Source organism: Bufo bufo, chromosome 7 (genome assembly GCF_905171765.1).
Source record: "Bufo bufo chromosome 7, aBufBuf1.1, whole genome shotgun sequence".
NCBI classification, from domain to species: Eukaryota; Metazoa; Chordata; class Amphibia; order Anura; family Bufonidae; genus Bufo; species Bufo bufo.
The window spans coordinates 222,759,245-222,777,256 of record NC_053395.1 but is presented as its reverse complement, the minus strand read 5'-3'; the positions used below and the strand labels follow the sequence as shown (position 1 = coordinate 222,777,256).

The following is an 18,012-nucleotide window of genomic DNA, read 5'->3' as shown; positions in this document are numbered from 1 at the left end:
ATCTATAGCTCAGATCAAAAAGAGGGACACAGGGACTTGGTTCAAAAATAGGGACTGTCCCTTCAAAAGAGAGACACTTGGGAGGTCTGATGGAGACCCCCAAAAAATTGAACCCTGGCATAATGCATTGTGCCAACCAGTTGCTGAGAGACCCTTTGCAAGAACAGTAGGAGGGTCCCTTGGTCTCCAATTATTAAGCGTCCTCCTGTATCTCCAGCAATTCCCCAATAAGTGTGAGCCCCTAAATTCATTACAGAAGTCCTCACTATAGCCAGGCTAAGAGAGAGAGTGGGATTCTCTGTATTGGCTTTAAGGTGGGAGAGAAACCCCTTTGCGGTGCCCCTGGTGCCACCACCTATTTGTGATACTACAAGTCTACATAGCAGGGGGCTTCAGGGATATCAAAGGTGGTCCCACAAAGGGTCTGTACATTATAAGGGTTCATGCACACGGCCGTGGCTGTATTGTGGCCCACATACATCGGGTGCGCAATACACAAGCACCGGACGTGTGCATCCCGCACCATGGAAGCGGACTCATTGACAGCAATTTGCGGTCCATAGCATGGGCCCGGCCAGACTATATTACAAGGTCTGAGGAACCTCAATAGACATCAAGATGGAATCCAGTCAGTGCTGGACTTCTGTGGGACCTGACACATGACAAGGGGTGATGGACATCTAAAAGCAATTTCCAGAACTTGATGTTCCATTAAACAGAGAGGGTGTCCAGCATGGCCATTGCTGTAACTTGTGGTTCTTGCTGTAACTTGTGGTTTTTGAGTGAAAAATCAGGGCAACATCGTTAAGAATCCATAACGTGACAGCAGGGGGTTTGGAAGTTTATGGAAGCTGCTCACCATAGAAGATGCTTGAGACTGGGATCCCAGGCATTTTTGGTGCAGTTTTTGATACAATTCAAGGATCAAATCAAGAGAAATGGGAAATATAAGAGGAAGTCTTGTACATCTTCCCTCTGGGTTCACTTCTGCATGTGTGTGTCCAGTCATGAGATGGAGTTCCAGCACATGGAGGTTGTCCTGTACAGTCCCTGCCTCTCCCTCATGAATATTACTGCCCACGTCACCTGTATACATGTACGCCCAGCCTCACCTGGGAGCAGTTCATGCCTCAGCTGCAACAAGTCTCCATACAAACCCTAGCAGAGCACCTTCTGCAAGCCTCTCCAGCCTGCAAGGTGGACCCTGAGCTGACCTTCAGTTTTATACCTCCTCACTCCATCTTCTCCCAAGTCCTCTCATCTTCATGTCTTTCCAAATGTCTTCTAAAGCCCCGAGCTGGCGCAGCAGCAGCTCGTCAAGCCAAATTGGCGCAGGGGATTTCAGGGTGTCGGGCTCCAGACTCCAGGCATTGCGTTCAGGTTGGGATCTGTCAGCAATGAAATCGGTTATGGACTCTTCTCTCCCTTCCCTGCGTTCTGGGATGGACACTTTCATTCAGAACAACCATCAGGAGGCCATGCAGGGGCTGAATGAACGTCTTGCCGGCTATCTCCAGCGTGTCAGGGGTCTGGAGGAGGAAAACCGAAAACTGCAAGAGGAGATTGAGGACATATCTGCCAAGAAGACTCAAGGTCCCAGAGACTGGGAGACTCACCAGGCGCCCCTGCTTCAGCTGAGAAAGCAGGTAAGATCCTCCATGATAATTCTGATGGACATGGCAGAGAGGCAGCTCCTGGTGCAAACAACTGTGCCAGTAAATGACAATGACAACAAAGATGGTGACGGAATGATAAAATGTAGTAAAGTTCCATCACTCTGCTGTGACATCTAGTGCCACCTGTAGGCCCCTGGGCATAGGGCCCAACTACAATATTTATGTGTGCTCTATCAGATATAGGAGGTCTTGGATGGTAAGACCTGAGATCATGGCTCTTCTGCTCCAAGCCTTTTTTACTATAGTCATTTCCAAGCACCGTAAGTGACAATTTGGCGGTATAAATGAAGATGGTTCATCTTGATAAATCACATTGCTGTAAAAATGATGAGATCAGTATCGATATTTACAATGACCCACCTTGTCCAGTTTCCTTCATGCTGGTTCTAAGGATCGTACTGATCAGATCTATTCACATTCATGCCCTGTGTTTGTTCATCGCAGGGTTGTGACGTCCCTTGGCCTGCGGTCAGGCATTGCCCGACATGTGCCGTGTTTGCTTATAAGCTGCAGTTGTTTGTGTTCTCATAGGAGAAGAAAATGCATCTGAGGATGAGAATCGTATGAGTATCTTTGTCTATGGGTTATTAACCGCGCCACATATACAGAACCGCATAAATAATACCATACAAATATAATATCACCATATAGAGCCCAAATTATATTTCCCTATAAATCCCAAATAATATGACCCTATAGAGCCCAAATAATATCACCATAAAAAGCTCAAATAATATCACAATATAGAGCCCAACATGTATCACAGTAGGCTGCCCAAATAATATCACTGTATAGGAAAAACATTATATCACAAACAGATCCCAAGTAATTTCACTGTATAGAACTCAAATAGTATCAAAAGTATAGAGTCCAAATAGCATGACCCTATAGAGTACAAATAATATCACAGTATTGGAAAAAAAATAATATCACAAATCAGATCCCAAGTAATATCACTGTATAGAGGCCAAATAGTATCAAAGTATAGAGTCCAAATAATATCACAATATAGAGCCCTCAAGTATAGAGTCCAAATAATATCACAGTATTGGGAAAAAAATAATATCACAATATAGAGCCCAACATGTATCACAGTAGGCTGCCCAAATAATATCACTGTATAGAAATAAAAAAAATATCACAAATCAGATCCAAAGTAATATCACTGTATAGAGCCCAAATAATATCAAAAGTATAGAGTCCAAATAGTATGACCCTATAGAGTACAAATAATATCACAATATTGGAAAAAAAATAATATCACAAATCAGATCCCAAGTAATATCACTGTATAAAGCCCAAATAATATCACCATTTAGGGCCCAAGTTACATCACAATAGATAATGTCAAAATGTGTATCACTATATAATGTATAAATTATAGTCATGCAATGTATTAATATGTCAATGCAGTTGTCAAAAAATACCATACATTTCCTTTATAACACAGACCTACAATATCCAAATAAAACCACACTAGATGACACCAATGCCATACAGGGCCACATAATATTGACACATAGTGGGAGATTTGCCCATAGCAACCAATCAGTTTACACCTTTCATTTTTCAGAGCAACTTTAAAAACTTGGAATCTGATTGGCTGCTATGGGCAACTAAGCTAGTTTTTATTTACACCAGTTTTGATAAATCTTCCTTATAATACGCAAATATTCAATTATAGGTTATCAGAAATCCCATCAAACAATCACAACCAAAGCAATACCTTCATACAGTGTGCAAATAATACCGTACACTGCTGTAAATAAAGTGATATACAGCGATCATGGTTAAAAAAAATCCCCAAGTTGGAACAGTGGGCGTGCCAGCTGACAGACCCAAGATTCAGATATTTATTTATGTTTATTTTATTTTTTTCTGAAGGTGGAAGATCTGAATATGGACAATGCCAAACTCTTGCTGCAAATCGATAATGCCAGGCTGGCAGCAGATGACTTTAAAGTGAAGTAAGTAAATGGCAATGTTATGTGAGATCATTATATGACTAGATGATTAAAAATAACACAAGGTTAACATTTTTGTAATCAGTGTTTGTAATTGTTGCCGTTATTCTCAGCAGCACAGAGTATTTAAAGTATAGGAGGGTGCAGATCTCATGGGAAGTCACAGACTGCTAGTTGTATATGAGGAGGGGGGTGTCCCAGTAACACACAGTATGTTCTCTCAAACTAAAATAAACTACAGTATAATATGATGATCATATACAAAATGTATTTTTAATCATGTGAGTGACTATAAGACTACAATTAATCAACTGCAGGCTGGAGGCAGAACAAGTTATCTGTGATGGGGTCCACAAGGACACTCAGGGACTGCGCAAGATGACAGATGACACCAATTTCCTGAGGATGAAACTGGAATCTGAAGTAGAGACCCTAAGAGAAGAGCTGGCCCATCTTTATAAGGATCACGGGGAGGTGAGTGTGATACTGCCTGCAATGTGCAAGAATATAGAGTAACTACTATAATACTGCTCCTATGTACAAGAATATAACTACTATAATACTGCTCCTATGTACAAGAATATAACTACTATAATACTGCCTCCTATGTACAAGAATATAACTACTATAATACTGCCCCCTATGTACAGGAATATTACTACTATAATACTGCTCCTATGTACAAGAATATAACTACTATAATACTGCCTCCTATGTACAAGAATATAACTACTATAATACTGCTCCTATGTACAAGAATATAACTACTATAATACTGCTCCTATATACAAGAATATAACTACTATAATACTGCTCCTATGTACAAGAATATAACTACTATAATACTGCTCCTATGTACAAGAATATAACTACTATAATACTGCCTCCTATGTACAAGAATATAACTACTATAATACTGCTCCTATGTACAAGAATATAACTACTATAATACTGCCTCCTATGTACAAGAATATAACTACTATAATACTGCTCCTATGTACAAGAATATAACTACTATAATACTGCTCCTATGTACAATAATATAACTACTATAATACTGCCCCTATGTACAAGAATATAACTACTATAATACTGCTCCTATGTACAAGAATATAACTACTATAATACTGCTCCTATGTACAAGAATATAACTACTATAATACTGCTCCTATGTACAAGAATATAACTACTATAATACGGTCTCCTATGTACAAGAATATAACTACTATAATACTGCCTCCTATGTACAAGAATATAACTACTATAATACGGTCTCCTATGTACAAGAATATAACTACTATAATACTGCTCCTATGTACAAGAATATAACTACTATAATACTGCTCCTATGTACAAGAATATAACTACTATAATACTGCTCCTATGTACAAAAATATAACTACTATAATACTGCTCCTATGTACAAGAATATAACTACTATAATACGGTCTCCTATGTACAAGAATATAACTACTATAATACTGCCTCCTATGTACAAGAATATAACTACTATAATACGGTCTCCTATGTACAAGAATATAACTACTATAATACTGCTCCTATGTACAAGAATATAACTACTATAATACTGCTCCTATGTACAAGAATATAACTACTATAATACTGCTCCTATGTACAAGAATATAACTACTATAATACGGTCTCCTATGTACAAGAATATAACTACTATAATACTGCTCCTATGTACAAGAATATAACTACTATAATACCGCTCCTATGTACAAGAATATAACTACTATAATACTGTCTCCTATATGCAATAATATAACTACTACAATACTGCTGCTATGTACAAGAATATAACTACTATAATACTGCTCCTATGTACAAGAATATAACTACTATAATACTGCTCCTATGTACAAGAATATAACTACTATAATACTGCTCCTATGTACAAGAATATAACTACTATAATACGGTCTCCTATGCACAAGAATATAACTGCTATAATACTGCTCCTATGTACAATAATATAACTACTATAATACTGCTCCTATGTACAAGAATATAACTACTATAATACTGCCTCCTATGTACAAGAATATAACTACTATAATACTGCTCCTATGTACAAGAATATAACTACTATAATACTAATCCTATGTTCAAGAAAATAACTGTTATAATACTGCTCCTATGTACAAAAATATAACTACTATAATACTGCCTCCTATGTACAAGAACATAACTACTATAATACTACTCCTATTTACAAGAATATAACTACTATAATACTGCTCCTATGTACAAGAATATAACTACTATAATATTGCCTCCCATGTATAAGAATATAACTACTATAATACTGCCCCTATGTACAGGAATATTACTACTATAATACTGCTCCTATGTACAAGAATATAACTACTATAATACTGCCTCCTATGTATAAGAATATAACTACTATAATACTGCCTCCTATGTATAAGAATATAACTACTATAATACTGCTTCCTATGTATAAGAATATAACTACTATAATACTGCTCCTATGTACAAGAATATAACTACTATAATATTTCTTCTATGTACAAGAATATAACTACTATAATACTGCTCCTATGTACAAGAATATAACTACTATAATATTTCTTCTATGTACAAGAATATAACTACTATAATACTGCCTCCTATGTATAAGAATATAACTACTATAATACTGCTCCTATGTACAAGAATATAACTACTATAATATTGCCTCCTATGTATAAGAATATAACTACTATAATACTGCTCCTATGTACAGGAATATTACTACTATAATACTGCTCCTATGTACAAGAATATAACTACTATAATACTGCTCCTATGTACAAGAATATAACTACTATAATACTGCTTCTATGTACAAGAATACAACTACTATAATACTGCCTCCTATGTACAATATAACTACTATAATACTGCCTCCTATGTACAAGAATATAACTACTATAATATTGCCTCCTATGTATAAGAATATTACTACTATAATACTGCCTCCTATGTACAAGAATATAACTACTATAATACTGCCTTCTATGTACAAGAATATAACTACTATAATACTGCTCCTATGTACAAGAATATAACTACTATAATACTGCCTCCTATGTATAAGAATATAACTACTATAATACTGCTCCTATGTACAAGAATATAACTACTATAATACTGCTCCTATGTACAAGAATATAACTACTATAATACTGCCTCCTATGTACAAGAATATAACTACTATAATACTGCCTCCTATGTACAAGAATATAACTACTATAATACTGCTCCTATGTACAAGAATATAACTACTATAATACTGCTCCTATATACAAGAATATAACTACTATAATACTGCTCCTATGTACAACATAGAAACATAGAAACATAGAATGTGTCGGCAGATAAGAACCATTTGGCCCATCTAGTCTGCCCAATATATCTGAATACTATGGATAGCCCCCGGCCCTATCTTATATGAAGGATGGCCTTATGCCTATCCCATGCATGCTTAAACCCCTTCACTGTATTTGCAGCTACCACTTCTGCAGGAAGGCTATTCCATGCATCCACTACTCTCTCAGTAAAGTAATACTTCCTTATATTACTTTTAAACCTTTGCCCCTCTAATTTAAAACTGTGTCCTCTTGTGGTAGTTTTTCTTCTTTTAAATATTCTCTCCTCCTTTACCGAGTTGATTCCCTTTATGTATTTAAAAGTTTCTATCATCTCCCCTCTGTCTCTTCTTTCTTCCAAGCTATACATATTAAGGTCCTTTAACCTTTCCTGGTAAGTTTTATCCTGCAATCCATGTACTAGTTTAGTAGCTATTCTCTGAACTCTCTCTAGAGTATCTATATCCTTCTGGAGATATGGCCTCCAGTACTGCGCACAATACTCCAAGTTAGGTCTCACCAGTGTTCTGTACAGCGGCATAAGCACTTCACTCTTTCTACTGCTTATACCTCTCCCTATACATCCAAGCATTCTGCTGGCATTTCGTGCTGCTCTATTACATTGTCTTCCCACCTTTAAGTCTTCTGAAATAATTACTCCTAAATCCCTTTCCTCAGATACTGAGGTCAGGACTGTGTCAAATATTCTATATTCTGCCCTTGGGTTTTTACGCCCCAGGTGCATTATCTTGCACTTATCCACATTAAATTTCAGTTTCCAGAGTTCTGACCATTCTTCTAGTTTTCCTAAATCCTTTTCCATTTGGCGTTTCCCTCCAGGAACATCAACCCTGTTACATATCTTTGTGTCATCAGCAAAAAGACAAACCTTACCAGCGAGGCCTTTTGCAATATCACTTATGAAGATATTAAACAAAATCGGTCCCAGTACAGATCCCTGTGGAACCCCACTGGTAACATTACCTTGTTTTGAATGTTCTCCATTGACTACAACCCTCTGTTGTCTGTCACTCAGCCACTGCCTAATCCACTCAACAATATGGGAGTCCATGCTCAATGACTGCAGTTTATTGATAAGTCTTCTATGTGGGACAGTGTCAAAAGCCTTACTAAAATCTAGATAAGCGATGTCTACTGCACCTCCACCGTCTATTATTTTATTCACCCAGTCAAAAAAATCTATAAGATTTGTTTGACATGATCTTCCTGAAGTAAACACATGTTGTTTTTCATCTTGCAATCCATGGGATTTTAGATGTTCCACAATCCTATCCTTTAATAGGGTTTCCATTAATTTGCCTACTATTGATGTCAGACTCACTGGTCTATAGTTGCTCGATTCCTCCCTACTACCTTTCTTGTGAATGGGCACGACATTTGCCAATTTCCAATCTTCCGGGACGACTCCTGTTACTAATGATTGGTTAAATAAATCTGTTAACGGTTTTGCCAGCTCACCACTAAGCTCTTTTAATAATTTTGGGTGTATCTCATCAGGCCCCTGTGACTTATCTGTCTTCACCTTAGACAGCAAACTTAGAACATCTTCCTACAAGAATATAACTACTATAATACTGCTCCTATGTACAAGAATATAACTACTATAATACTGCCTCCTATGTACAAGAATATAACTACTATAATACTGCCTCCTATGTACAAGAATATAACTACTATAATACTGCTGCTATGTACAAGAATATAACTACTATAATACTGCCTCCTATGTACAAGAATATAACTGCTATAATACTGCCTCCTATGTACAAGAATATAACTACTTTAATACTGCTCCTATGTACAAGAATATAACTACTATAATACTGCCTCCTATGTACAAGAATATAACTACTATAATACTGCTGCTATGTACAAGAATATAACTACTATAATACTGCCTCCTATGTACAAGAATATAACTACTATAATACTGCTGCTATGTACAAGAATATAACTACTATAATACTGCCTCCTATGTACAAGAATATAACTGCTATAATACTGCCTCCTATGTACAAGAATATAACTACTTTAATACTGCTCCTATGTACAAGAATATAACTACTATAATACTGCTCCTATGTACAAGAATATAACTACTATAATACTGCTCCTATGTACAAAAATATAACTACTATAATACTGCACCTTTCTACAAGAATATAACTACTATAATACTGCACCTTTCTACAAGAATATAACTATTTGAAATGTGTCCCGAGTAAGAAGAGTTAATGGGACTTGTATGGAAATCCTCCCCTTGTGTAGTAAAGAGGAGCCCTGTTTATTTAGCGGGTGTGCTCCTATCCAGGATCCTATGCTTTATGTTTGGTCATTAACCAGTGAGGTGTTTCCTATAGTTGTATAACTTCGCCAGTACTTTTCGTTGTGTTTGTTGTTGTTCGGTTACGTTTTCTCTCCATTCCAGTCACATCCAAAGCTGCATTTAGAATCCTTCTTGCTGTCTCATGGAATTAGTCGGCATTATGCTGATAGACCCTCCCCTAACACTGCCCTCTAGTGGTGCTAATGTCCTCCATTGTCTCTCTATATTACAGGAAGTGGCCGCCCTGCAGGCTCTCATAGCCAATAACAACGTGAAGGTTGAAGTGGACGCTCCCAAAAAGCCGGACTTGAATGAAAGCATTGCCCAGATCCGCAGCCAGTATGAGAAAATGGCCGAGCAGAACCGAGCGGAGGCTGAAAATGCATACCAAAGCAAGGCAAGGCGCCTAATAGTGCAAATTGGCTCTGATTAAGGCTACATGCACACGACCATATGTGTTTTGGGGTCCGCAAATTGCGGATCCGCAATAAAAAAGGAAAAAAAGAATGATATTCGTATGCCATCCGTTTTTTTTTTTGCAGATCCATTGCAACAATGCCTAAAACGGACAAGAATAGGACATGTTCTATTTTTTTTGCGGGGCTACGGAATGGGTCTGCATCTTATCCGCAAAAAAAACGGAACGGTCACGGAAACAAACAACGTTCGTGTGCATGTAGCCTTACCCTGTTATAAAGTATCAGTCTCCAACCCACAAACAGACTCCTTGAAATAATATAGAATTATACTACATTATTTTGGTTTTTCTTAAAGGGGAAGTACACTTTTTGTTATCATATACAAGTTAGGGCTACATGCCAGCTTTTGCCCGTGCGACCCAAACGTGCAATGTCACGCTGCTAAAATCGAATCTAGTGAATGCGACGGTGCTGAGATACATCAGGTCTGGATTTTTGCTGCCATCATAATCCAGTCATGGTTACTTGTATACTGACCACATTCATTACCATGAGTTACAATGTATCAGTGCCTCATTGCCCTGTCCTGAAGTGGCCGTGTCACCCTAGCCTAGCTCTCCTCCATAGAGGTTAATGGCCTCTCTAGCGCCATCTATCGGCTGCCACCCTGTAAGTCAAAGTAGAACCCTGGAGAGCTAATTTGCATATTTATCCCAGGGAGCATTGCCTGTGAGACACTGGATCTCCACAAAGAGAACAGTACCTGCTGACAGTGTCATGCTTCAGCTCCATTAAAGGGCATCTGTCAGCAGTTTTGCACCTATGACACTGGCTGACCTGTTACATGTGCACTTGGCAGCTGAAGACTTGGTCTTGGTCCCATGTTCGTAGGTGCCTGTGTTGTTTAGAATAATGATGTTTTAATATATGCAAATGAGCCCCTAGGAGCAATGGGGGCGGGGCCGTTACACCTAGAGGCTCTGCTCTCTCTGCAACTGCCACGCCCTCTCCACTTTGATTGACAGGACCAGACATTATGATGTGTTCACTACCTGGCCCTGTCAATCAAAGTGCAGAGGGCGCAGCAGCTGCAGAGAAAGCAGAGCCTCTAGGTGTAACGGCAACGCCCCCATTGCTCCTAGGGGCTCATTTGCATATATTAAAACATCATTATTCTCAACAACGCAGACACATATGAACATGGGACCAACACAGATGTCTTCAGCTTGCTTGGCACATGCAACAGGTCATAGGTATAAATCTGCTGACAGATGCCCTTTAACCCCTACACTAACCATAACACAATGTAACAGTTTCACTTGGAATGCTCCTTTAAAAAAGCAACACTTTTTCCCCACAGACATACACTGGATAGGGAGGGAGGAGAGAGCAGGGCCAGTGCATTTTTCGGAAGCCTGGGTGACTCGGTGACTCAACGATAGCTCCATAGCATCTAAACATGATTGCTACAATTTGGGGGGGGAGGGGGAGAAGAATACTGGAATATAAGATAATGACTAAAGTTTGTATACTGTGCCGTAGTTTGACGCCCTTTCCCAGGAAGCCAGTGTGAACACAAAGGCTCTGGAGCAAACCAAGAACGAGGTGGCCGACCTCCGGCGCCAGCTGCAGTCTTTGGAGATGGAACGTCAGACCATGCAAAAGACGGTGAGCAGGGCCCTCGTTTATTGGATTTAGGATCAGTTAAGGGGCTGTCACTTTTTGGATGTTTTCCCGGTAGTCATCAGTTTTATTGGTTTTGGGGGTGTCACAAATGCGCACCATTAAATTGAAGCACAAATTGCGCGATTTTGTTCTACAAGAAGTTTTGTGCCTCCACTATACTCAATGACCTTCCTTCCATGTGTCTTCATTGACAGGTGGACTCTTTAGATCACGTCTTGAAGGACACAGAGGATCACTACGGATCCAACTTGGAGGAACTGAACCGTCACCTGACTCGACTCCAGGATGAACTAGCCGCCTGTCGTTCCGACATCGAGCGCCAAGTCCGGGAGTACGACACCCTGCTGAACTTAAAGTCCAAGCTGGAGAACGAGATCCACGCTTACCGCTCCCTGCTGGAAGGAGTGACAGACAAGTAAAGACGACATACGATAAACCCCTCATTTTATACAATCAAAATATGAGGATATGAATTCTGATTATATTTATGTGACAGATGATACAAATAGAATCATTGTGAAAAAAAGAAGGGAAATCCAGCTTCCCATACACAACGTTTTCTTTATTTCTTCAGCAGTTAAAACATATTCAAGACACCAATAGAAAATAGAATCATTGTAACACATTGTGTGATCGGAATATAAACACATTCGTAACAGATATGCGTCCCTTAAATATTTCCAGCCGTTGCCATGTCCCACTCATAACCCCTTAATAACATGACCCATTATGTCTTCCTTTTTGAGAATCAGAACTTTTTTTTTTTACCACAGGTTGTTACAATTATGCCATAACGTAAATGTACGTTTTAATATTTTTTATTATATCTTTTCCATATTCCTTGAGCCATAAGTTTTATTTTCTAGCGGCGGAGAGGGTTTTTTTTTTTTTGGGGGGGGTGGGGGGATAAGTTGTTTTCGCTAGTGTCATTTTGGGATATATAAAACTCATTGATTAGCTTTTATTAATTTTTATTAGGGGGGATTAACAGGGGAAAAAATGCAGTTGTGCCATTGTTTTTTGGGATGATTTTCTCCATGTAACATTTGAACTTTATTATGTGTATCATTACAAATGTGCTAACCAAATATATACAGTATATATATATATATAATTTATTTTTATTTCAATTTTTTTTTTTAAATAGGATTAAAATAGTTGTTGTTTTTTTGGGTTTTTTTTAAACCTTTTTTTATTTATTTTTTCTTCACTCGTAAAAACACAGTACAAATACTGTATTGCAGTGTATGATACCTGGCAGTGATTTACAGGCATCTTTCTTGTACAATAGAAAAAAAAAATCTGCTAAACCTGCCGTTGTTGGTGGAATCGTCCGATCGTCCGTGTATGGTGACTCTCCCTCCGACTGCAGATGTCAGGAAAGATAAGAATCGGGCATATTGAATTTCAGCTGCCCAATCCTTTTGTTTCCATGGAGATAAATCTCTGTCAGGGGTGTCCGACAGAGGCTTTCTCCCTTCTCCCCATTCAGGATATATGCATGCTCAGCCAAGCCAAACTCCAGCGCCATAAATGTATGCCGCACGGTAGGAAGGCGTTAGAATTACGCGGTAACATGACAAGTAAACTGCGGTGCTCCTCATCATTGTGGGCTGTGGTTGGATACAATGTTGCTGTGACGTCACAGTATCCAGAAACCGGTGTAGAATGATTGGGAGCTGCAACATGGCGGTTTTCAAAAAAAAAGAGGTACTTTTTGGCAAATCCCTAATTAATTTAACTGATATTCTGATTTTATGTTTTTCAGGGACGGCCCAGAGTCTGCGGTTAAAGGGGGTAAGTGAACATTAGGTAAGAATAAAGTTGAAGTGTATGAAGAACTGCTCGGGACAGTTGAAAAATTTATGTGTGTGGGAATTTATTAAGACAGGAGTTTTTAAATGCCATACTTAATCAGAAGTGCAATAAATTAATTTCGAGGAGCAGACCTATTAATTTGGCGCATCATTTGGCAGTCCATAGAGTTAATACCACATGTACAGAAATTAGCAACTTTTTAACGTACAATCTTTCAAAAATGTGCCCTTTGATTTGGGGTATAAAGAGAAGATTCATCTTTGCTAAGACTTAATTTCTGTGTTGGGGAATTGCATTACGAGCGATTTTCTTATGAATTCCTTAATCTCTCCCTTTATGACCAGGAAAGGATCGAGACCATAGGAGGGCAGAGGGGCTGTTGCAATGTGCTAGCGACCCTCACCAATCCCTGAACGCAGGTCTCAATCCTGCAAATGAGATTTCTCACAGAATCTCTGCCCTTTACTGTATTTCTATTCTGCGCTGCTATAGCGATTACGTCAGCATTGTGACCACCACTCCTCCCCCTCAATCCTCCATTCATAAAAACCTGTCATCCACCTACTAGAAGTATAAAAGAAAATTGCTTACAATGCAATTACTGAACACAGAAGCCTTGTAACCAGGAGCCATAAATGACAAAAAGTTTTGCAACTTATTAATATCATTTGTGTTTACATTCCTCACCATTTTAAAGATCTATGCTTGCTGTTAGTGAATTGGAACATTCTTGCTGTATATAAAAATGTGTTACAGTTGTATTCAGTCTAGACAATCCTCTGTGAGCTGAACACATTGTCAGCACAAAGCGCTCCTGTTCTGATAGTTTGTTACAGTGTATCAGTCTGATGTTTAGAATCTATGGCCCATAAAGAATATAACTGTAACAAACCCTCAACTATGAGAAGTGCTATATAAGAACAAATTACCACAGCAGATTTGACATCATGGGTCTTGGCTGCTCAATACTTTAATACACTGTGAGACATATCTGAGACATTTTCTAATTTCTTGATTTAATAATGAAATAGTTATTTTCAATAGCAACTGTCTTTTAGAACAGAAAAAACAGGGCCTAGAAAAAAATAAAGGAACTCTGCTAGATTTTCAGGCTGGCACCTCAGGGGTGTGTCATTTTTCAGGGGTTGTGTCCTTTCTGCTGCAGCTCTCCCTATCACAGCTCAGGGGTGTGTCCTTTTTCATGTGTTGTGTCCTTTCTGCTGCAGCTCTCTCCCTATCAAAGCTCAGGGTGTGTGTCCTTTCTCACAGGGCATGTCCTTTCTGCTGCAGCTCTCTCCCTATCATAGCTCAGGGGCTGTGTCCTTTCTGCTGCAGCTCTCTCCCTATCACAGCTCAGTGTGTGTGTCCTTTCTCACAGGGCATGTCCTTTCTGCTGCAGCTCTCTCCCTATCATAGCTCAGGGGTTGTGTCCTTTCTGCTGCAGCTCTCTCCCTATCACAGCTCAGGGTGTGTGTCCTTTCTGCTGCAGCTCTCTCCATGTAACTGTCACAGTTTCAATCAGAAGATATGGCTGGTGGCAGTTGAAGGATGGAACTGAACATATGCGACCACCTCAGTGAGGTGACTGAGGTGGACAGAGATAAGGAAATAAACAGCAGGAGGCGCTATATAGATACACTTTCCTGAATAAGGCCATATGCACATGACTGTATGCCGGCCGTGTCCGCTGTCTTCGGACGCAGACCCATTCACTTGAATGGGGTCCGCGATCTACATCCGACGGTCCACACTGCAAAAAAGTGGTGCATGTACTACTTTTTTGCGATGCGGAGGCACGGACAGAAAACCCACAGCAGCACTCCATAGTGCTTCCGATCCATGCCTCTGTTACGTACCGCCCTGTATCTTCCAGATTGCGGATCCATTCAAGGGATACAGTGTGCACATGGGTGATACCCGTATATTGTGGACCGCAATACGGGCATGGCCGGCACACGGTTGTGTGCATGAGGCCTAACTCATGGCAATACAAGATTTTTTATTTACATGCAATTGCAAAAGTATTCACCTCTAGTTGTTGGTTAGAAAACTGTAGAATATTTTTTGTTGGCCGGATTATCTAAATTGAGGAGATTGCTGATGGTTTTTTGCTTCCTTTACAGGACCGACCACAATACAGAAGGTGACAGTCACTAAGCACGAGGTTGTGGATGGAAAAGTAGTGTCTGCAGCAACTGAGGAAACCATTAAATAAGATGGCGGTGGAAACGGCGGGACCGCCACTGTACACGGGATCTATTAATAAAGTTAAAGAGAACTTATTTTTAGTGCATTTTCATTTTTTTATGGTAGGCGATATATGACTATTAGACCTGTGCAGTACAAACATACATACAGTGCCTTGCAAAAGTATTTCGTGTTTTGACTTTTTTCGTGTTTTGTTACATTACAGCCTTAAGTTCAATGTTTTGTTAATCTGAATTGTATGTGATGGATCAGAACACAATAGTCTATGTTTGTGAAGTGAAATGAGAAAAATATATAAATAAAACTATTGTTTAGAAATAGAAAATTGCCATGTGTGTATGTATTTACCCGCTCTGTTAGGAAGCCCATAAAAAGCTGTGGTGCAACCAATTACCTTCAGATGTCACATAATTAGTGACATGATGTCACCTGTGTGCAATCTAAGTGTCACATGATCTGTCATTACATATACACACCTTTTTTGAAAGGCCTCAGAGGCGTCAACACTTAAGCAAGAGGCATCACTAACCAAACACTGCCATGAAGACCAAGGAACTCTCCAAACAAGTAAGGGACAATGTTGTCGAGAAGTACAAGTCAGGGTTAGGTTATAAAAAATACCCAAATCTGTGATGATCCCCAGGAGCACCATCAAATCTATCATAACCAAATGGAAAGAACATGTCACTACAGCAAACCTGCCAAGAGACGGCCGCCCACCAAAACCACGGACTGGGCAAGGAGGGCATTAATCAGAGAGGCAGTACAGAGACCTAAGTTGACCCTGGAGGAGCTGCAGAGTTCCACAGCAGAGACTGGAGGATCTGTACATAGGACGACAAAAAGCCGTACGCTCCATAGAGTTGGGCTTTATGGCAGTGGCCGGAAGAAAGCCATTACTATCAGCTAAAAACAAAAAGTCACGTTGTGAGTTTGTGAAAAGGCCTGTGGGAGACTCCCGAAATGTATGGAGGAAGGGGCTCTGGTCTGAGGAGACGAAAATTAAACTTTTTAGCCATCAAAGAAAACGCTATGTCTGGAGCAAACCCAACACATCACATCAGCCAAAGAACGCCATCCCCACACAGTGAGACCTGGTGGTGGCAGCATCATACTGGGGGGACTGGGAAACTGGTCAGAGCTGAGGGAAAGATGGATGGTGCTAAATACAGGGATATTCTTCAGCAGAACCTGCCCCACTCTGTGCGTGAACGGAGGCTAGGACGGAGGCTCACCTTCCAGCAGGACAATGACCCCAAACACACGGCTAAAGCAACACTTGACTGGTTTAAGGGGAAACATATAAATGTGTTGGAACGGCCGAGTCACAGCCCAGATCTCAATCCCATAGAAGATCTGTGGTCAGACGTAAAGATTGATGTTCATAAGCGCAAACCATCCAACCTGAAGGAGCTGGAGCAGTTCTGCAAGGAGGAATGGGCAACAATCCCAGTGGTAAGATGTGGCCACTGCTCCTAGAGACTTATCCAAAGCGACTTGGAGCTGTGATTGCCGCAAAAGGCGGCTCTACTAAGTATTGACTTCAGGGGGTGAATAGTTCTGCACATTGACTTTTTCTGTTATTTTGTCCTATTTGTTGTTTGCTTCACAATAAAAAACAAACATCTTCAAAAGTTGTCGGCAGGTTCTGTAATTACATGATGGAAATCCTCAAACAATCCATGTTAATTCCAGGTGGTGAGGCACCAAAATACAAAAAAAGTCAGGGGGGTGAATACTTTTGCAAGGCACTGTAGTTCCCAGTGAAATGAATGGGCCGTCCATGTAACATACACAGATGGATTGACTTGTCGTCAGACACGGCGGTCAACAAGTGACAACGGTCTTGCCCCTAAAAACAAACACTGAGGCTGTGAATACAGAGTTTTGGTTAAAGTAATTTAATATGACAATGGGAATCCAGAAAAGCACATATTCTAGCATTGCCAATAATAAAGGGGGTTTTCTAGAGCAAAAAGAAAATAATGGTGGCAGTCGGTTTCAGGGTGGTTTAAAGAACCAGTTCTCCCCTTCCCGATCCCTCACCTGTCATGGTGGGATAACCCCTTTAACGATAATAGTTACTAAGCAAATTGCAAAATAAAAAGTTGCCATTTGGATAAACTGATACAATTTGTAACATGGTTGACTGTTCAGTCCTTATGGTAGGTCCCCGGCTGCACTACCATCACTTTGTATGCAGGGTAAATCTATGGGAGACTGAAGAGCCCCGCAATGTATCTTTACAAGGGAACGCCCAATATCTCGACATAACCAGGATCTCAGTGACCGCAGGAATGCACAGATAGCATCACAGGACCACAAACCACATAATCCGGCCACACAGCTTATGGTGTAGAACAAGGAAGAAACTGAACACATTGTTTATTTTCGCCTGAGCAAACCAACTTCATAAAAGCTGCAAATATTTAAAGGGCTTGACCAGTTTCATCATTGTATAAAGTTCTGCAACCTTCTAATAGACTTGGCACCTGAAAT

The 18,012-nt window shown here is 39.7% G+C and overlaps 1 protein-coding gene across 2 annotated transcripts; it reads left to right on the top strand.

Annotated features, from left to right (window-relative positions):
• Positions 1 to 1,170: 1,170 nt before the first annotated feature.
• On the top strand, positions 1,171 to 15,536 carry LOC121008622 (keratin, type I cytoskeletal 18-B-like). 2 transcript variants are annotated; one of them, XM_040441281.1, is made up of 8 exons: positions 1,171 to 1,646; positions 3,561 to 3,643; positions 3,958 to 4,114; positions 9,615 to 9,779; positions 11,344 to 11,469; positions 11,682 to 11,902; positions 13,256 to 13,284; positions 15,429 to 15,536. In XM_040441281.1, the coding sequence occupies exons 1-8, from the start codon at positions 1,266 to 1,268 to the stop codon at positions 15,518 to 15,520; spliced, it is 1,254 nt and encodes a 417-aa protein (XP_040297215.1). In that variant the 5' UTR covers positions 1,171 to 1,265; the 3' UTR covers positions 15,521 to 15,536. The 2 variants fall into 2 exon arrangements, with proteins under 2 accessions (XP_040297215.1, XP_040297216.1); XM_040441282.1 differs by having other exon boundaries at positions 13,256 to 13,299.
• The last annotated feature ends 2,476 nt before the right edge of the window (positions 15,537 to 18,012 follow it).